Here is a 21811-nt window from a genome sequence, read left to right as displayed (position 1 = left end):
TAAAACATATAACAGATTTCATCTTGAAACTAATTTTTGTGCAACACCAGAACTACCGCAAAACCCATATACCCTTTGACACATGACAATAAGAGCACCAAAATCAAGAACAAATTACGGATTCCAAACGATTAGATATCAGATGACTACCTTTTTGAATGAAAACAGAAATTTTCATGACCTCCTCCATCAATGCAGAACTCAAAAAATATACAAGAGAAAAGTGATTGCACTGTTGACTACATGACTAACCGGTACATCCTGTGACATATTATAAATTGATAGCAGTCAACATGATTTTATATATTTTTTCCCCTTTTTATAATTCCCTGTAACCCAACAGCACGCATCTTAACAACTTCGAAGATACCTTAACATTGTTGTACAGTTTTTCCTTTGTTTTTCTTTTAACATGCCAGCAAGTGTAATGGCGACCGCTACATTTATTGTATTTGTTTATTTTGTGTGTGTATGTGCCGAGTGCAGTTTGCTTACCCCCAGGGAGTAAGGCCCTCGTCAGGCACCACGCCTTTTGGCCTCCTTCCTGAAGTGTATGAAACACACTTCAAAATAAATACTTTTCAAACTTTTCAAACTTTTCAAGGTAGAGGAGGAGAGAGATTTTTTAATGAAACAGGAGACGTCGGCCTGGTTGTTGACCTGGCATGCTACTTTATGCATTCAGAGAATAACAACAGGCCTCAAGTTCTGACTAGACACTTCTTCGTTATGAGGTGCGTGCTGTAACCCAAGCTTACGTGACAGTGATTAAGCAACTGAGACAACGATCTGTTCGTGAAAACCGGCTGACCGGAGACGACCAGCTTGTTGAAAGATACTGTTCTGTGTAACCTGGGGGTTGTTTTTTTGCAGGGAATTTCCATGACAGATTGGCTGTACCTCGTTTCACTAGTTTTGAGTGCAACGAGGTGTGGCATAAAAGGCCTTGCTTGGTTCGAAGAGTGTATTTCCACCACCTCCACGTATAGGGGATTAACGTCCCAAAGCGACTCAGGCTATGAGGGACGCCGCAGTGAAGGTCTCCTGAAATTTCGACCACTTGGAGTTCTTTAACGTGCACTGACATCGCACAGTACACAGGCCTCTAGAATTTCGTAAAGAGTGTATTTCCAGCAAACAGGGCCATCGTCAGGAAAGGTGAAAAGCAAGTCTAAAAACCGGATGTTGTCATGAAGTGGCACCTCATGAGTGAAGCTCAGGTCAGTGAAAGTGTGATGAACTGTAGAAAAAATGTCATTGGCTGCCAAATCGACGCCGTCAAAGGTAGTCATTTGTAAAAGGATTAACAACTCATCAGCATATCGAAAAACCTTAACAACCCGAGTGTCAGTATTAAGCTTCTGAAGTAACACATTGTCAAAACAAGATAAAAATATTTGGCACAGCACTGAAGCTGTGGTCGAGCAAATGGGCATACCCTGCTTCTGTATGTATCTCCGATCCTCATGCTCTGTAATAGTAGATGACAAATAACACGTTAAAAGTTCTAGAAACGAGTCGACAGATAGGCACGTACTGTTGTGAAAATGAATCGCACCTCTGCTTTCGATGAGGTCCCGCGCAGTCCCAAGTAACTTCTTGTGCGGTACCGAATAGAACAAGTCACCGACGTGGATGAATATGGCATAAGTGGCATCCACTGGGGTACTGCAGATAAACCCCACTAGGCTCATTGAGGACTGGACAGAAAAGGGTTCGTCAGGTGCCATGGGGTCCAGTGAATCTTTCAAGAACTGGCCGTCAGTTTTTTGCCGTGTATCACCTTCTGTGGCAATGGCTGTGAGGGGACAGCCGGTCTTGCGCGTTTTTATGGCAAACAATTCACTTTCAGCACATCAGTCTTTCCTGCTCACTTCTTTCATCATACCTTCGAGATTCAGGTTCTTCAAGAGCTGAAGAGCGCGGCTTTTTACCTTTGATGGCTTAGCGGTTACCGGCTTGAAGTTTTGTCATGTGGCGAGGCCAATATCGGCCAGACTGGCCAATGCATTAATGACCGGAAGAGACAGCATCGCGCATCACTGCAACTGGATAATACGGCCAATCTCCGAAAACATTTAACAAATGTAAAAAGTGTACACTTCTGTTCAGCAGTATAAAAATGATTGGCCGAGGTAAACCGCAGATCGAACGCGAAATTTAGGAATCTTTTAAAATAAAAAAGTCAGGCACTGATTGCGTCAGCGATCCGTCAGCTAAATTTTCTTCCAAAGAATACCGATTCTTGAATGGGACATAGTCTTCACGTGCAAGATAGCAGTATTTTTAATGACTGGCCTTTATTTTGCTTTTGTTTTCTTCCTTTTGTCGGGGTGCCCTGCTCATGCGCATGTGCGCCCTCCTCTGCTCGATTCCTTGATCAAGTAAAAATTTTCAGTTGTGTCTCCAGCGTCGTCCGTGTGAACTCCTTCTATTGTGCACGTGTCCTCTTCTGATGGTTTTTCTACCTCGTACCATGCACAACTGGCCCAACAAGCTACGCATTAAGTAGGGTTTGTGGATACCTTCACGACTGCAGTATCATTGCAACTGGCATATGTTACTTTGCTAACCATATACAAAATTCTTCCGCATTCCAAAAACGTGTATTTTTTCTATTCCTGGTACTTCAAAGCTGTTTAGTTTATCTCGATTTTTCAACAAACAATTATTACTCTTCTGGGCAGCCTTCCAAGTTTGTTGCTTTGTCTAAACCTGCTTCCCAGTCACAGCCCTAAATAACTCCAAATTAATTCTTAATTCTTAACAAATGGAGCTTTGCTCAGGTCTAACAATGCCAGGTTATGTGGCTTATGTGGGTGCTACCGGTCGTGAGTGGGGACCAGGTTGAAACCAGCTGATTTTCAAACTGCAAATTGAGTATTCCAGAAACTTGTCTTGCAGCTTCTTCAGCAGGCTGACAAACGCGCTGAGGTGTTTCGGTACTTGCACTGAACAGATGTAGTACATGGTACTCTTCATTGGGTTTAAAAAAAATAAATAGAAGCTGAGCCTGTAGTGTCCCCTTCAACATACAGTCTGGTTTCATGGAGGTACAAAGGTTCCAGGTCGCAGAAAGCCCTGAGTTAAGTACTTGCCGAAGCGTGCCTTTACTGCTCCAGTGCTAAAGGCGTATCGCATCAGCGTTTTCAACTGAGTAATCATGGTCATGCTAGATGACTTAGGTTGTGATTGCACACAGAGAAGTAGACTCAGCAAAGGGATCTGTCTTTATTTTCGGTGCTTTTGTTCACCTTTAAAGCCTTGACAACTACCATGGCCTTGCACTTCGCGTTGCGTCTGCTCGTCACATTGTTCTCGCCGGGATGGCGACATCGCCATTTTTTATTGCACAGCAACCTGTGAGAAGCAAAAGAACAAATTTAAGATGCCATATACGTTTCGTACTGTCTACGGTACAAAAATATACCCTTCTTGTATATGCATATAACAGAAACCATTTGTGCTGAATTATTCAACCGCTTCAATCACGAACACTTCAGCTACAGAACTGATGTGTCTTTTCAACGAAAATTGCTGTCAAAGTCGTTCAATGAAATGTGTGCAGGGTGTTACGTGAAGGACATATCGAAATAAATTGCCAATGCAGTGCAGGCAATAAGGCGTGTATTGCAGTTCCTTGGAATCATTTTAATCTAACGAGGTTGTCTGACGTGTTTTAAAATGTTCTGACGAGTTTCTGTACTTAGTCTGCATCAGAAATGCACCTATTCTGATGAAAAATAAAGCCTTTAACCTGGTTTGTGAGGCAGTATAGCTTTACTGCTGCATCACCGCAGGAACTCATTTAATTCTGTTGATTAATTCTACCATCACCCACGACCACGTCGCTAGCGTTTCAAGCTGTTAAGAATACGATCTTTTCAGTTTATTTGTAACCATGGAGGAGGAGGAAGAATTTAATAATTAGGATGAGAATTGGAAGATTCCACTTGGTGACATAAATCAAGCAAGCATTGAAAATGAATACATGCCAGTGAAGGCAAGCACAGAGTAGAAAAAGTGGCAAGGAACGGTCGGAACATAATATTGGTGTTGCAAAGACAGCTTAATACGGAAGCTACTAACACCATCGTGGAGTAATGTGTGACTTTCAGACTTGTACATAATGCATTACAAGTAATTGATTACTTGCAAAAAATTACAATTTCTTCAAATTCCTGCTCTTTGTAAGTGACAGTAATCAAATTATTTGTTTCTGTAAAAGATGAATAGTAACCTGCTTAATTTTTTTTTTTTGTACAAAGCAGCATAACTTTCGGAACCAGTACTCAGTGGCAAACACTGGTATAGCACGGATTTCTCAGCATTAGAAGGACAATGATCGAGCTGCGGGGAAGCTGTATGCGAGAGGATTTCAGCACATGCAAGCCCGAGTGGTCTGCATTTGACTAGCCCCGTGTTGCTTGCTTCACGTTTCACCAAGACACACAACAGAGTGTCATTTTTTAGTAAGCTTGAGCTCACTAAAGCTTGAGCTTAGTCAGGTATAAGATTCCTGTCAAGTGTAGACATTCGTTCATAGGCCAAATGTATCGGAGAGCGCAAAAATAATCTTTGCACATGCAAACGTTGCCGGCCCATCTTTGTCAAAACAGTTATTTTGTTTCGCCATTCATAACACCACACAAGGGGCACAATGAGGACATTTATATCGGCTCAGTTACAAAATATGCAACCAAGCTGTCACTCTTGCTCCCACAGAAAGAGACTATCTCCAGAGATTTTTAACACTTATGATTTTGTGAGCTTGTACTGATACTAGGAGCAGTGTGTTTCTTTTGTAAGTTTTCATTCACTTTCCTAATAAACCAGTTGTGAGAACGAAGCAAGTCCTGTCTTGTCTTCCGGTGTCATCGAGTTTGCGCCTACTTATCTTAAATAACTTCCATCTCGTCCAGTTTTCTGTTTTGCTAAAGCAGAGAACTGGTTTACTTCTGGGGCTGAAAAGGAAAAAAATGGCATAGCCAACCTTCACATAACTATTTTTCATTTATGTAGGCCGCCACATTAAAAAAAATGAAGCGTGGCTAGCATTCCGTATAGACGGAATAGCCTCCTTAAGTTCTGTCCAAAGGCTGCATTTACTGGCACTGCAGTTACAGCCATACCAGACCCTCTTTTTCCCTTGGGACTGATCCTCAGAGCTGAATTCCCTTTCAGGTCTTGATCAGGCCAGCGCCAGAACTTAGCATCACAAGATATACAATGTACGTTGCTGCAAAGTTTTGTGTTCATACTTATTGCACCTCAAGCGGTTGCGTTTAGCTTGGTTTGTTGTCACACTCAAGTGGTAGTTTCCGTTCTTTCTGCACATAATTCCGAGAGCAGTTATACTTTTTTTTTTCAGAATGCCTAACATTCCAGCCAGACGGTACAATATAACACCTGTAGAGTTCCGTTCCAATGAGCGGCATCACAAAATGCACCAATATCTACTGCTGAGCGGTTTTTGCTTTGCAGGTTTTTTGTTGTCATAGAGGACTTAATTTAGTAACAGTCATTGTTCCGTGCAGATGTAACCGAGAGTGATTTGTGTTACGCCTGGACGGAACACCGGCATGAGTTATTGTACTGTCTGGCTGGAACTGTAGGCATAGAAAAGAAAGAAATCATTTGTAAAATTGTAATTTCGAATCATTTTAAATGCTCGAAGGTGAAAGCGCTAGTGGTAAGCTGCGCTTGAAGTGCTTGATTCGTAAAACTAGTGCAGCCAAACACAACACACCTGAAGAAATAAACGTCCGGCTAGCGCCAGCAGCGGGCCACGTCGGTGAAATTTGAATGCCTTTAGAAGTACACAATAATCTGTAGCGTGCATTCCCTATTGAACGAAAGTATTTGAGGTGACTGAAAGGTAAGCTAAACCTGTCCCGGGAAAAGCAGTCTTCAAAAAGCAGGCGTGAGAAAAACACCACCACTACAAGAGAGCATACCGCGAAAACCGTGAGCATACAGCAGAGATATTTCCACACTAATTTTAAAGAAAACTATTCCATAACCTGGGTGGAAACAAAACCTCCAAGTTATTGTCCGACCCGTGACGCAGCCATCTTAGAAACGAAAAACTGCGGCGACAAAAAAAATCTGCCAAATTTAGCGAAGTTTCACACTAGCAGTTCTAAAAAAAGGTAATTTTTCCAAATCAAGCATAAAAAGTAGCGCCTACTTTAACAAATTAGGTGTATAAATTATTAAAATAAAACAATTTCTTAAAAGTTTCGAACTGAACGAATGGAATTAGTGCGATCCTTTTGCTCGCAAAGCCTCGTCGCCTCGTACCCAAACACAAAGGCTCAAAGTCGAACGAATCCAAATCTCGACCATCATGAACGCTCGATCTTAGGACGGAAGCACAGCAATTTGATTCTCTTCTACCTTTTTGTATGAGGCGTTCAAAATAGCTATTGAAGCTAACAGTGCTGGCGCATTCGACTCATGGTGAAGTTAAGACCAGCGACGATCTTCGCAGCCAAATCAGGGATATCAAGGGGAAAATTCACGCTTTGAGTCTTGGCAACTATTATTATGGAACCGAAGCCCAAGCACGTCGTGCAACGCAGGCCCGCTGTGCCCCATACAGCGAATCGTTCGAGTATGAATTTCGTCAGCGCAAGAGGCGTCGGCAATGAAGCACAACCCTTTAATTTGGACATGTGAGCGTCATCGCCGGAACGCAGAACAGCTTGCTTAAGTCGCAAGTCGCAGCTCAGAGACCACCTCAGGTGCGCTCGTCTGGCAACAAGGCTATGAGGATGCCTGAAGGTAACCTAGCAGAAACCCAAAACTCAGCTTGTGAAGAACGAAAGTAATGCACTTCCGGCAAACCGGGCAGCGTCTGGCGATGTTGAGCGCGTCAAATGAAAGAGTGAGCGCAAATCAAGCGTTGCAGTAATGTTATACGTGTACGCCAGAAATGTAATGATATGCTCACTAGCTCAGGAAGTCGGGAGTTTCATGGCAACCGGTAGTTTTCGGATACGCATGAATACGAAAGAATCGGAACACCGGTCGTAAATGAATCAATTTGAAGCTTGAGATGTTTCGGCTTCCACTCAGGGGCCGTGCTCAAGTACTGTGGGTTGAGGTCGACAGAAGAAGACGTCGCCCGCACTGCTAATGAATCGAGGGAGCCTTTTTCACGTGAAGTGGTGCATGATGAGAACGAGTGGCCATTTATGGCTCAGCATCTGTCATAGACGTCGGGCACAAGCATGGAAAAAGGCGCCGTTGCCGAGACTGCGGTGTGACTGGTGGTTCTATTAATCCGCGATTCCAGATATGTCCAGCACTGCGGATTCTTTTCCTTCTTTAATATGCATTGCTTTACCACCTCTATCACGGCCTTTGGCTTCAGCGTTTTTCAGCAAGCGCATTTGAGGACCAGTTTGTGTAGACGTGGCAACGTAAGTCTGATAGAAGAGTGCTACTGAGACTAACTCATAAATAACTGTCCGATTTACACCTATGAGCCGACTCCTCAAGAGCACCTTAGCAGTGGTGTATCAGTCTCTGCACTGTTCTTCCCGTTTCACCAATGTATACTTGAACAAAATCTGTGCACATGACACTCTAAATCACGCCCGAATGTGTGTCTGTTGGTGGCATGCCGTCAGCTATTGTACAGACAAGTTTGGTACCTCAATATCCCAAGACCATGATATGTGGGCCAATGACTCACTGCTAGATACATGAGGTGTTCACGAGTTTCTTGTTCTGCCCCTTTTCATTGCAAAGAGCATATTAGCTGCCATTCCAGTGAGTTCATGATGGCTTTGAGTAGCCTCTTGCGTAAAGATCGTTGCAGACATTTTTCTCGTCACCTTTCAAGTTTTCTGCCATGTGCTTGTAGTGTTTACTCGAAGGACACAAGTCGCTGTCGGGTCAGCACAAAATATATCCGACAAGACCCGCTCACTCAGATGGGAGCGCGACAGCATGCCGCCGCCATTCCACTGTGCAGCCAGGAAAATTCGGATCTGCTCGCACTTGGCAGGTGTGCTGGGGTATGTCGTTGTCTTTGGCGGCCGGGCCACTATACCACGCTACAACCTTGTATGTGCAAACTGAGGGTCAGAACAATGTTAAACGTCTGAATGACAGAGTTTTTTTTTGCCATATCAAAGTTGCTATGTGACAAAATGTGCACATTTTATGCATTCTTATTTGTTAACGTTTGCAAAACACGCAAACCAAGACACACTTACCGAAGCCATACCATGGCTACTGTACAACATGAATGCATCAATTTTGAAAGTGATTATCCGTGTTCATTATGCATGCCTGGCTTGATGTTCTTACATGACTTTTCAAATTCCAGCACATTTCATTTAGACTGTTTGTAGGAAGTCCATTCTATATACAATGGTGTGATGCTGCTCAAGTCGCATCCACAAATGCGGATGCAGAACATCACTGGGATTTTCTCTGCATACTGAAAAAGTTCACTGAAAGCCTATCTGCATGTTTGTGGTATGATTTGTGTGTCTTTCATGTACCTGATTATTGTTACACCGCTTGTGCTGACTACCACATACGGTACCCTGTTGAGACGTTGCAGTTTGGATGATGCAGGGAACTGATGTACTATTCACGCGCTGGAATAAATTATTTTATTACATTGATGTCATATGCTTTAACTCTCTAAAAATGGTATGATTCATTTTCTTAACAATGGCTTGCAATTGGTGCTTATTTTCAGTTGATGCAGAAATAAGTAACATTGCTCCCCGCATGTATGCTTGTTCCAGAGAATACTTATTTCTAACCTGTGCCGTGCTGTGTTCTTGTTACCTCTTGCATTAACCCCCAATTCAAGTGTAGCACAGTCCCCTATTAAAGAAAAATGACAGCAAAAATGTTAAGAGACAACAGAAGAACAAAACTTTATAAGCTGCGCACCCACATTTCAAAGCAGGGTAAGAACCAGAAAGACAGCAGCAAAACACGGGATGGAGACAGTCAGAGGCGAAAAGACATCTGGAAGTTTGCTGGCTTTAAGAAGTCACAGCTGACACATTGCAAGGCCCTGAAATTAGAGATAAATGCGAGACGACAGTCCTGGTACCGGATGTGACCAGTCTGATGGTGAAGACCAGCTAGCTCTTGTGTCGGTTCTGCAGCAATATACAGTCAGGATAAAAATTCGTCCATCCTTTTTATGTTCATTCGTAATTCATTTATAAGCACTGTTCATGCTTGGAATCACAGCAACACTGTTCCAAGAGCAAAAATAAATGATATGCTAGAGATGGATTCAAATCTAATTTTTTTTCATTGCCAGTTAAATAAAATTAATTCATGAATGCTTTATTTGTCCCAGCACTAAGCGATGTGCTCATAGTTCACTTAAACGCTCAGCAGTTGCATTGTTTCTTTTTTACTTCCTACTCCTTACTTCCTTTTTTGCTTCCTAAGAAAGCTGACAGACATCCTGAAAGCACCCAATTCAACTTTATGTCAGTGCACCTTACAGTGTGCTAATCGGCACGTAAGGTAAATTATTGAAGTTAACAACCTTTTACTCTACATAAACTATTTGAAATTTAAGTATATATATGGTTTTGGTATACGAATGAAAAGATAATTGATCATAATTAATCAGAAACACAGTCGCCGCGGTGGCTCAGTGGTTAAGGCGCTCGGCTGCTTACACGAAAGGCGCCGGTTCGATCCTGGCTGCGGCGGTCGCATTTCGATGGCGGTGAAATGCTAGAGGTCGATGTATTGTGCGATGTCAGTGCACATAAAAGAAGCTCAGGCGGTCGAAAATTTTCCGGAACCCTTCACTACGCTGTCCCTCATAGCCTGAGTCGATTAGGAACGTTAAACATCACGAACCATAACCAGAAGCAGAATATTTATTTCTATGTGCCTCATCAACAGGGTGAAAAATGTTGACTGCGGAAAGATTCGTACTGAATGATAGTGCGAAGTAACACATTACGTCACACTAGTGCGTGTAGCTTTTTAGAGCGTCAGTGTTACATTAGTATCAAGTTCAGTGCCCTCCTTGCTACGATCGCTCTTGCATGTTCACCTTTACTGCAATACACTCTTTGCCAAGTTGGCTTCATTGATGTAAAGCCTTCAAAAAATGTGACCTGGCCTAAGTGGTGATGCAGTGACGAAACTATTCTGCTGCAAGAAATAAGTTACATGTTTGATTCCTTGTGAGAGGAGACTAGTTATGATGCAGACTAAGTACAAAACCTTAACTCCGCACATATTATTTCAAATCACGTGAAACAACTCCAGGCAGTTGAAATATATCTTCAATATATTCTTGTAAGATTTTGCATGCATTTTCATGCAGATATGTGTGTTATGGCATTTTAATATAAAAAACGCGCCAGTACTGCAGCGTAAGCGATACTGGAAGATAGAAAGTAGTCCGTGTACTCCTACGTAGTCATGTTTTCAGAAATTGTGTAGCAACCGGGGCACTCTAAGCAGCCTTCTACGTTCTAAATCAACTTTCTACTCCCGATGGCCAAATAACTGACAAGCTTCTCATGCTAGTATTTGTAATTCTGAGTTGTATTTTGAGAAAAGTATCTTTTTAGTTCCTAAATCTGTGTCATTAGGCCATATTGTAGATCTATAAATACACAGCGACCCATGGCTCAGAGCATGGAGTGATAACTGCTAGGCGTTGATAGGAATGCCTAGATCAAGGAAATATGTTTTGATTAATATAAACAAAGAGAACTTTTGCTGAGGTCTTACAAGGCTATCTTAATTAATGTGGGAGCTGGCTCTTCATGAGAGAGGATATGTCAGGCTGAAACCCCCTAATTTTTTGGATTGCGTTGAATTGCAAGTCAAGGAAGTTTCTCTTGCAGCTTTTTCAGCAGACTGGCAACCGTGCAGTGTTTTTGTTGCAGCACACATAATGTGCACGATACTCTTAGTCAGGTTTAAATGACGACTAAGAAGTTGCCCAGAGCCGGCAGTGCCCTCGACAGCCAGTCTGCTTACACACAGGTGTACAGGTTCCGAATGGTGGCAGTCCCTGAGCAAAGTACCTAATGAACAGTACTTCAACTTTACTGCCCAAATGCTAAAGGCGTGGGGCATTGGCGCTTTCAACTGGGTGGTGATGCTCGTGCTGTGTGGCTCACTACGTGACTGCACATGGGAGCTTAGCAAAAGGAATGTATTATTCCTTTTTAATGCAACAGCATTAGAGGTCCCATTCACAAGAAAGTGGGCTTCTGTCCTTCCATGTCACGAAAGCGCAGGTGGCAGTGAAATTAATGCAAATAATTTCGTTGCAATTCCCACCTGCTCACTATAGAACTGCGCATAAGCTCATTGGGTAAGAGATAAGACTGCCTCTCAAATAGCTACCCGCAAAAATGAGCCTTGCGGGAGCTCGAGAAGAGCAACTAGTGTCTGGCAAGCCCCATCGGTGGCTCTTTTTGAAACAGCCACCTGCCGGGGCACTGGCGCATGGCTTAAACACTGCGCCAAGTGTGGTATGAGGACTCCCCACTATTTATGAACATATGAAAGAAAAGGAGTTCTTGCGCGGGAGGGATCTTGTGCTATTGAATTGCACTCCTAAGGGCAGGTTATGCGGCGCCCAAGCTTTTTAAGCTTTTGTTCATGTTTTTGGGCTTAACATGCACCGTGGCCTTCTATCTCCGGTTGCGCCAGCTCGTCACCTTGTTCGAGTATGGCAGTGAAACCTGCCATACACAAACGAAAGGATAAATTTAAGATTCTGCACACACAGTTTTGCATTTGCAACCAAACTGTTGCCTTACATATACACTTATCTTACAGAAACCACCCGTCTTAAAAAATTATCTTGTCGTCATTTATAACAAAGGTCATGCAACAAGGGATCAACTACAAGTTGCATATACAAGTTGCATGTGAATTCGCGAATGCAACTTTTATTGTTTCAATTCGTATGCAGATTGAAATCACGGTCACGTACAGTGTCTTGAAAGCAAATGCATTTTGTCTATGCTGGAAGAATGTTTTCACAAGCAGCTCTGTCGATCGAAGAATACAACGGTATGCTTAAATGCAAAGACACGCATAGTTTCACTGGCGGCTGTGTTCAGTTTCGCTGTTATGAGGCCGCAAATGGAATAGTAGTTCCTCAGAGACAACCTCATTGAAGTATTAGGCCCCACAAGCCTTATATATCACTAGCATAGATCTCATTTCAGCGGTTTTCAATTCTGAACAAAATTGTGCAAAGTAAACGCACCGTGAGCACGGCGTGACCACGTGTGCTGCGGCATATGGCACCTTCAGCATTTTTCCTTTTAACCTGCGCTCTGCGGTGCCGTTGCGCGATTTCACCCCACTACATCTTCCTGAGGCATGATACTTTACACTTCACAGTGAGGCTGCAGCCAGGCAGACAGGTGCACAAGCGGCACAAGCCAAAGCCAGCGAAAGCGAGCGCACCACGCCCCTTGTTTTTTTTTTTTTCAATTCATTCCACTTCCGTAAATGGCGCGATATGCGCAGCTGATGTAGGCGGCGGATTGCTTTTGAGAAGTTCTAATGCAGCAGACCATTTTATTAAAAATGCATTTCAGTTGATACAATAAATAGTATGCTCGAACAAACGTAAATGCGTAATAATTTTGTTTTGCTTTTGTTTTTGTGATTAGTGATGTAACCGGAACTTCCTCTGCTGCAGCTTCGGGTCTTTAGAAGCACGCGGCGCACCGCTCTCGAGCTGATCTTCTGGCTACTCGCCCGTGGGGAAGGAGAAAAGCGTCCGCTTTCCTGCGTCTCCACAGCGCGCCTTGCCGGCCAGGGAAGGATACGGCACTCCGAAACCCCCACAACAGTGCTTCGCATTGATATTCATAAATTTCACTGTGTTACGGGCGCTGTTGAACCACGTCTCACTGAAGGCAAAGACATCACATGCATGGGTTAGCGATGACATTTACTATATACTGTTTCATAACTACAGCGCAACGAACGGCAAATCAAAAAAATGAAAACGCAGGGACACAACTCAGAGCCTTTCTTTTATGTTCCGTTCTTTGCGCTGAAGTTATAGAATACCGGAAAATACTCGCGCAACTGCTTCACTTGTCGAAGCAGGATTCATGATTTTTCTTACTGAAGCGGCCCACATTTACGTGATAGAAGGAGCACAAATGCACCGTTCTTTTCTCAAAACAGCTATATCCAATGACACGGCATCATAACAGTGCTGCCCACATGAAGCGTCCAGTTTTTGGTAGTGGCCGTCTGAACATTTTTTCAGACCAATCCTTTGAGGTCGCATTCATCATAAAACAGAATGAAGCTGTCACCTTCATCTTTCGCGCGAATACTTAGCCATTTTGCTTCCAAGCAAAACATCGACCTTTTTCCTTGGCTGTTTGCTCGGGCCAATTACAAATGGCGTTTGTCAATTCCACCAAGGTTTTCGAAAACACGTGTGCTTGGTTCTTTTGTCCTGAGAGGATAGTAACTTGGAGTCTATTTCTCTTTCATTCTGCTCAGTGAAAAGCCGATAATCGCAATAGCTTCCTTTCCTGAAAAGGGCGGTAAACGGTGGAAAGAGTAAAATTTAGAATCTATTAGCTCCAATTACTGCAGTTTACGTGCCTTGGTGATTCAGAAGTCAAGATTTACGCCTTTTTTTCAGAACCCTAGCGCACATTTTGAAGCTTTGGCGGCTGTCATATTCTCTAGTTAATTTCCTGATGCCCCATTTCTCGGCACAAGGAGAGCTCCCACACTCAATTACTTCTGCTCGTAAGTTCTAAGCGGTGAATTATGATTTACTGGGATATGGGAATCTCTGGCGACGCAGACTCTTGCACAAGTAGTCAACGAAGGAGAGGAGTGGAATGCAAGGAGAAAAGACGAAATTCTCTAGCATGAGATTCAGCCGGCCGCCTCAAGGCCTTCGTCGTCGTTGGCCTGGATTCATGATCATCTTCGTCATTCCAACTGCCCCGGCGGAAGGAGGGAGTCATCCTGGCGAGTCATCCTGGGAGCATACAATGAAGGGGTTGCAATATGGTTTCAGGCGGCTGACACGAGTGACGTCATGGACATGGCGGTAATGGTTCGAAGGAGGTGTCACCGGTTAGATGATGTAGTTAACAGGTGACGTAGGCTCCAAGTTACGGTAAGGCCCGAGGTTGTCGAGTCGAAAATTTGGACGCAGCCGAAAAAGAGAGCCAGACCAATGAGCCCGGGTTGCGTGAGCAGCAGAATCGGCTTGATCGGATTCATGTTTGCGGAGGCCTCGATGTTCTGAAGTGAAGGAGCGAGCCAGCTGGCGGCACTGCTCGGCATGACGGAAAGCTTGAGAAAGGGGGATGAATTCCGAGCTTAAGGGGGTGTAGGGAGGAAGGGGTCCAGAAGACAAGAAAGCTCGCGCGCGAATAAAAGAAAGGACGGGGAAATAACCTGTCGTTGCTTGGGAAGCAGTGTTGTAATGCATAAGTGACGAACGGAGGGACCTGATCCCAATTAGAGCTTTCGGAGCGAACGTACATGGCGAGCATCGCCCCAAGAGTCCCCAAGAGTCAGGTTTTTCTTTAACTGCGAAGTTTCCGAGAAAGTTATATAGCTTTCTTTGCAGCCGTTTGGCTGCGCTTGGGTGGATGCCAATGAGTAATTACTCCCTTATTACATATTTACTCCACCTTGGGGGCTTCCCCTAAAACATTTGACCAACACTCATCCCACTTCGAGTTATTGATCAACTCAGAGTCGCCCCACCAAAAGCTTACCGTCCCAGTTAGCTCAGTTGGTAGAGCAACTGCTCCGGTCAAACGGTGGTCCAGGGTTCGAACACCCGACCAGGACGAATTTTTCTTTAACTGCGAACTTGAGTTGAGGTGTTGAATGCTACAGTTGGGGTTAGCCTTCCTTTATCTGCCGGCAATTGCTCCACCGTAGCGTCCCTTCTATATTAACAATGTCCTGAAGCCTGTCACTCGTACCCCGCTATGCGCACAGTCTCTTATAATAGCACGCATTAGCTCCCGCAGTCACCATCTATGCACACAGTCAATCCACACAGTCCACATTAGAGTCACTCCAGAAGTCACCATCTATTCAAATATTCAGTCACAATAGAACATAGGCCACTGTAGCGCCACAATCCATACACACATTCACTCAGAGTAAAACGTAGTTCACTCCGGAAGACACCGTCTGCGCACACATTCAATCACAGTAGGTAATAGTCCGTTCCTGCTGTCACCATTTAGAAACAAGATCCGTGTCCTGCAGAAATGTTAAAAGAAGGCGTGCAGCCTCCCTTCTACATGTATGCTTTCCACTCGGGTAGAAAATGTCCTGCACTGTACCGTAACGGGTTCCTGTCTTCTTGAAGGAAGCGAACATCACATACCTTTCCGCGTTGTACTCTGGGCAGTACATAATATTGTCATGTAGTGGTGACGGCAGTCGAAGCAGCGATGAAGACGGACGAAAGGGTCTTCTAAAAGAAAACTTTTTATTGGGATGACTTGCACCCAAAAGGCACTAAATCACTCGGCGGCGGCGAAGCGACAAGCGTAGTCGGCGGTCGTCGAACAGGATGCCCGCCGCTGTCGGACGTGCTCAATTTAAAGCTGATAGCGAACTTTCGAGATAAAGATAAAGTTACTAGAACATTCCGGAACAACGTAGAATCAGCTCTGCCTGGCTGCGACTAATCGAGATAAATCTAGTCGCGTTTTGCGTCGCAAACAAAGCGATAAGGTGGTGTGGCGGCAGATTTGAAAAACGAACAAACACTACAAATATTCGCGGCATTACTCCCCTATCAAAGAAGCATCGACACGATACATTAAAACAAAAAATGCGACTAGTAAGTGAAAAAAAAGGAATCTTGAGAAAATAGAGCATGGAAATGCAGCGGCCTTTAGCGCGCATAATACGGCTTCAGACGGACTACATAGACAACTTCTGGTCGTACGCGGCGTCGCTGGGATGCAGTCATTGCGTCAGGGATGACTTCATAATCCAGTTCGCCCAGCCGACGAAGAACCTTGTACGGGCCGAAATAGCGGCGCAAAAGCTTTTCACTCAATCCACGGCGGCGAATGGGCGTCCACACCCAGACTTGGTCTCCTGGCTTGTATTCCGCGTTGCGTCTTCGTAGGTTGTAGCGTCTGGCGTCGGAACGCTGCTGATCTTTGATCCGTAATCGGGCAAGCCTTCGAGCTTCTTCTGCGCGTTGAAGGTAGGCGGCAACGTCGACGTTCTCTTCTTCTGTAACGTTGGGCAGCATGGCGTCTAGCGTGGTCGTGGCCTCCCTGCCATGGACGAGCCTAAAAGGCGTCATCTGGGTGGTCTCCTGCACTGCGGTGTTGTAGGCGAAGACGACGTAAGGCAGGATGACATCCCAGGTTTTATGTTCGGCATCGACATACATAGCGAGCATATCGGCGATGGTTTTGTTCAGGCGCTCGGTCAGTCCGTTGGTCTGCGGATGGTATGCAGTTGTCCTCCGGTGGCTGGTTTGGCTGTAGCGCAGGATGGCTTGCGTGAGTTCCGCCGTAAATGCTGTTTCTCTGTCCGAGATGAGCACATCGGGGGCGCCGTGTCGAAGAAGAATGCACTCCACGAAAAATTTGGCCACTTCTGCTGCTGTTCCGTTCGGTAGGGCTTTCGCCTCGGCGTAGCGGGTCAGGTAGTCGGTCGCTATGATGATCTACTTATTTCCAGATGTTGACGTTGGAAAAGGGCCAAGCAAGTCCATGCAATCTGCTGAAAGGGTCTTGAGGGAGGTTCAATGGGGTTCAGAAATCCTGCTGGTCGTGTGGGAGGAGTCTTTCGTCGCTGACAATCTCGGCATGTTTTCACATAGTGTGCGACATCGGCAGACAGTCGGGGCCAGTAATACTTGTCTTGAATGCGGCGGAGGGTGCGAGTAAACCCGAGATGTCCAGCTGTCGGCTCGTCGTGTGAAGCCTGTAGAACTTCTTCGCGGAGGCAAGTAGGTACAACAAGGAGGTAGGCTGTTTTGTTCGCTGTAAAGTTCTTCTTCACAAGGACCTCATTCTGCACACAGAAAGAAGACAGTCCTCGCTTGAATGAAGCGGGGGGTGAAGAAACCTTGCCTTCCAGGTACTCGATGAGGCCTTTTAGGTTGGGGTCCGAGCGTTGCTGCTGAGCAAAAGAGCTTGCGCTGATGGGTCCCAGGAAGGCGTCCTCATCGTCGTCCAGCGGCGGTGCATCTACAGGGGCTCGTGAGAGGCAATCGGCGTCAGTGTGCTTGTGTCCGGACTTGTAAACGACGGTGACGTCAAACTCCTGGAGACGCAGACTCCATCGAGCGAGTCGGCCAGAGGGATCCTTCAAATTGGCAAGCCAGCAGAGCGCGTGGTGGTCGCTGACCACCTTGAACGGCCGTCCGTAGAGGTAGGGGCGGAATTTCGACGTAGCCCAGATGATGGCAAGGCACTCCTTCTCAGTGGTCGAATAGTTAGCCTCGGCCTTGGAAAGGGAACGGCTAGCGTATGCGATGACCTTCTCCAGCCCGTCACTTTTCTGAACGAGAACGGCGCCTAGTCCCACGCTGCTTGCGTCGGTATGAACTTCAGTATCGGCGTTTTCATCAAAATGCGCAAGGATCGGTGGGGACTGTAAACGACGCTGAAGTTCCTTGAAGGCTTCTGCTTGCGGTGCTTCCCATTTAAACGGCACGTCTGCCTTCGTCAGTTGGGTCAGGGGCTCGGCGATGCGCGAAAAGTTTTTCACAAATCGTCGGTAATATGCGCATAGTCTGAGAAATCTGCGCACTGCTTTCTTATCGGCCGGCGGTTGAAACTGTTCAATAGCAGCTGTTTTCTGCGGGTCTGGGCGTACTCCTTCCTTGCTAACGATGTGGCCTAGAAACAGCAGCTCTTCGTAGGCAAAGTGGCATTTCTCTGCTTTCAAGGTTAGGCCAGACGACTTAATTGCGTCTAGTACTGTTCGAAGTCTTTTGAGGTGTTCTTCAAAGTTCGAGGCGAAGACAACGACGTCATCTAAATATACCAGACAAATCTGCCACTTCAGGCCTGCCAGCACTGTATCCATTACTCGCTGAAACGTCGCTGGTGCGGAACAGAGACCAAATGGCATCACCTTGAACTCAAACAGCCCATCCGGAGTTATGAATGCTGTCTTCTCGCGATCTCTTTCGTCGACCTCAATTTGCCAATAGCCGCTCTTGAGGTCCATCAATGAGAAATATTTGGCGTTGCAGAGGCGGTCCAGTGTGTCGTCGATGCGGGGGAGGGGGTAGACGTCCTTCTTTGTTATGTTGTTCAAGCGGCGGTAATCCACGCAGAATCGAAGTGCGCCGTCTTTCTTTCTCACTAGAACAACCGGTGCCGCCCATGGGCTGTTTGAAGGCTGGATGACGTCGTCGGAAAGCATTTCTTCGACTTGGTCCCGGATGGCTTGTCGTTCTCGCGGAGACACACGGTAGGGGCTTTGACGGAGAGGTCGGACGTGTTGATCCGTTATAATGCGATGCTTGGCAATTGGCGTCTGTCGCACCTTCGGCGATGTCGAAAAGCACTCACTGTAGTTTTGAAGCAGATTGCGGATCTGGTCTTGTCTGTTCCGGTGCAGGGCTGGGTTGATGTCGAAAGTGGGCGAGTTCTCTTGGTCAGGCGGATCTTCTGCGGAGGGGTCGGAGAGGGCGAAGGAATCTCGTACGTCAGATATTTCGTCGTAGAAAGCAATCGTCGTTCCTCTGTTAATATGCCGGTATTCTTCGCTGAAGTTAGTCAGCAGTACTTCGGCCTGGCCATTGCGGAAATGTGCGATGCCTCTTGCGATGCTGATTCCTCGGTCTAGTAGCAACTGCATGTTCCCCTCGATGATGGCTTCAGTGTTTATGGCTTTCGTGGCGCCTACGGTCACGATAACGCTTGAACGGGGTGGGACGCTCACTTCTTCCTCCAGGACACTTAGGGCAACGTGATTTTCCCGAGTTTTCATCGAAGCGATGGCTTCGTCCGTCGAAAGCGTGATCAGCTTGGATCGCAGGTCGATGATCGCCTGATGCTCATTAAGGAAATCCATACCCAAGATCACTTCGCGGGAGCATTGCGGTAGCACAACAAAGGTCGCAGGATAGGTATGTCCTTTGACAGTCACTCGCGCTGTGCATCGTCCTGATGGCGTAATGAGGTGGCCCCCAGCGGTTCGAATTTGTGGGCCGTCCCAAGCCGTTGTGACTTTTCTGAGCTGCGCAGCGAATGTTCCATTCATCACCGAGTAATCGGCTCCTGTGTCGACTAGAGCGGTAACTTTCCGGCCGTCGATAGTCACTTCTAGGTCGGAGGTCCTGGCTCTTGCATTGCATGTCGCTCTCGGCGTCGGGTCACGGCTTCGTCGCGTATGCGAGTCACGGGTTGGGCGTGTGGTCGAAGCTCCTCTGGGTGGCGGCGTCGATTTCAAGGTAGCTTGCGTCGTGGTCGAGGTTCTCATTGTGTGCGGCGTCGGTGCAGCGAGTGTCGGTTCTTCATGCGGCGTCGCGGGTGCAGCGTCTTCATGGGGCGTGGTCGGTGGAGGATCTTCGGCGTTTAGCTCGTGCGCAACCTCACCTCCAGAGGTTGCTGCCTTTAGTTTCCCCTACGGGGGCTGGGCGACCTTCTTCGTACCGCGGCTGCGTAGCTGCGGCGTGGCGACGCAAAGCGCGAGGTTGACGGCGATGGTGAGCGCGAAAAGCGGTTCGGCGTGTACTCTTCTCGACGCAGGTACTCGTCGATTTCGTGCGGACGTTGTCTGAAGCGTGGTCGTGGGGCGTTAACGGCAAATCCTCGAAGACCGATACGTCGGTACGGGCAGTGACGAAGAATATGGCCGGCCTCACCGCAATGGAAGCACAACGGCCGGTGGTCGGAAGTCCTCCAGGCGTCGCATTTCCTGGGGCTTGAGCGTCGGTCATAGGCTGGGCGGGTGGGGGCTGGGAGGCGGCGTTGTGGAACGATTGGCTCATCTCGGGGAGGACGTAGGGGTTGTCGCTGGGGCTGAGCAGTACTTACTGCAGCGGCGTAGGTCATGGCCTGGGGTTCTGTGGCCGTCGGGGTGCCAAGTGCCTGTTGCACTTCTTCCCGTACCACATCCATCAGAGTCGCTGCTTGTGGCTGTGGGGAAGATGGCAGTAATCGGCGTAGCTCCTCTCGTACGATTTCGCGGATAACTTCCCGCAAGCTGTCGCTGGTGGTGGCCGGCGTGTCCGAACGGATTGCACAGGCAGAGGAAGGGCGATTGTACTGCCGAGCTCGAACGTCGAGGGTATTCTCAATCGTGCAGGCTTCTTGCATAAACTCCTCGACTGTTTTTGGCGGCTGGCGGACGAGGCTTGCAAAGAGTTGTTCTTTTACGCCGCGCATTAAAAGCTGAACTTTCTTTTCCTCCGTCATCCCGGGATCGGCGCGGCGAAATAGGCGCTTCATCTCCTCGACGTAACTGCGGACGGGCTCATTCGGAAGCTGGATCCTGGACTCGAGGAGTCGTTCGGCTCTTTCTTTCCTCACGACACTGGTCAATACTTTCAATAGTTCTCTCTTGAATAGCTCCCATGTCGTAAGGGACGACTCGTAGTTTTCGTACCACGTGCGTGCGGAGCCATCCAATGAGAAAAAAACGTGTCCAATCTTTGCCGCATCATCCCACTTGTTGAATGACGCCACGCGCTCAAATTGGTCCAACCATTCTTCAGGGTCTTCGCCTAGGGATCCATTGAAAGTTGGCGGCACCCGCGGCTGCTGCAGTATGATCGGTGTCGACATCTTTGGCGAGGTTGCAGTGCTGGTAGCAGCGTCTTTTCGCTGTCTGATGCGGTCCGGCAGTTTCCCGAACTCAGGCTCCTCTCCCTGGAGACGTCGGCTGGCTCGCTGAGCTGCTTGTTCGTCCTCGGGTGTGAAGCGCTTAGGGCTGGGTTCACTCCACCAGATGTCACGTAGTGGTGACGGCAGTCGAAGCAGCGATGAAGACGGACGAAAGGGTCTTCTAAAAGAACTGTTTATTGGGCTGTCTTGCACCCAAAATGGACTGAATCACTCGGCGGCGGCGAAGCGACAAGCGTGCTCGGCGGTCGTCGAACAGAATGCCCGCCGCTGTCGGCCGTGCTCAATTTAAAGCTGATAGCGAACATTCGAGATAAAGGGCGCAAAGTTACTAGAACATTCCGGAACAATGTAGAATCAGCTTTGCCTGGCTGCGATCAATCGAGATAAATCTAGTCGCGTCTTGCGTCGCAAACAAAGCGATAAGGTGGTGTCGCGGCAGATTTGAAAAACGAACAAACGCTGCAAATATTGGCGGCATTATAGTGTTCGATATCCCCGCACACACCACATAAAGAACTGAGTGGAGACGATGCTATGCCCGCTTTATGCATCCAGGCAGGAATGCGTGCAGAGGCCGTGCGAATTCGATGTAGTAGGGTCGCCGGAGATCTTCTCACTCCCTTGGTCACACATGGCTTGTTGGGCGCACTCCACAGGGTACTGAAATGATCGAGCACCATTTTCCTGTAGAGACTTTTTCCATCTCGAGGTACTTTTTTTGATGGAATCCTTGAGAGAGGTTCATGGGCGAGATTGTCTACCACCTCATTACCGTTGACGCCTATGTGAGAGGGCACCCATTAGAAATACAGAGTAAAGCCTCTGCTATGCAGATTCTGCACCAAGCGCAGAGAGCTTATAGACAAGTCGTCAGAAGGGAATCCGGGCTCTAACCTCTGAAGGGCAGATTATGAATCAGTTAGGATGACAACAGGTTGAGCCGGACAAGCTCCTAACTTCCGTAAAGCCACCTCAATAGC

The 21811-nt window shown here is 46.8% G+C and overlaps 1 protein-coding gene across 1 annotated transcript in view; it reads right to left on the bottom strand.

Moving 5' to 3' along the window:
• Positions 1 to 3263: 3263 nt before the first annotated feature.
• Positions 3264 to 21811, bottom strand: part of LOC144095048 (uncharacterized) — a 41736-nt gene continuing 23188 nt past the window's right edge. Inside the window, exon 4 of the mRNA XM_077628858.1 lies at positions 3264 to 3360. Within this exon, the coding sequence (XP_077484984.1) occupies positions 3346 to 3360 (15 nt within the window). The 3' untranslated portion in view covers positions 3264 to 3345. The remainder of the gene's footprint in view (positions 3361 to 21811) is intronic.

This window comes from Amblyomma americanum, chromosome 6 (genome assembly GCF_052857255.1).
Source record: "Amblyomma americanum isolate KBUSLIRL-KWMA chromosome 6, ASM5285725v1, whole genome shotgun sequence".
Lineage (NCBI taxonomy): Eukaryota > Metazoa > Arthropoda > Arachnida > Ixodida > Ixodidae > Amblyomma > Amblyomma americanum.
The sequence above is the reverse complement of the archived record's forward strand: the minus strand, read 5'-3'. Positions and strand labels throughout refer to the sequence as shown.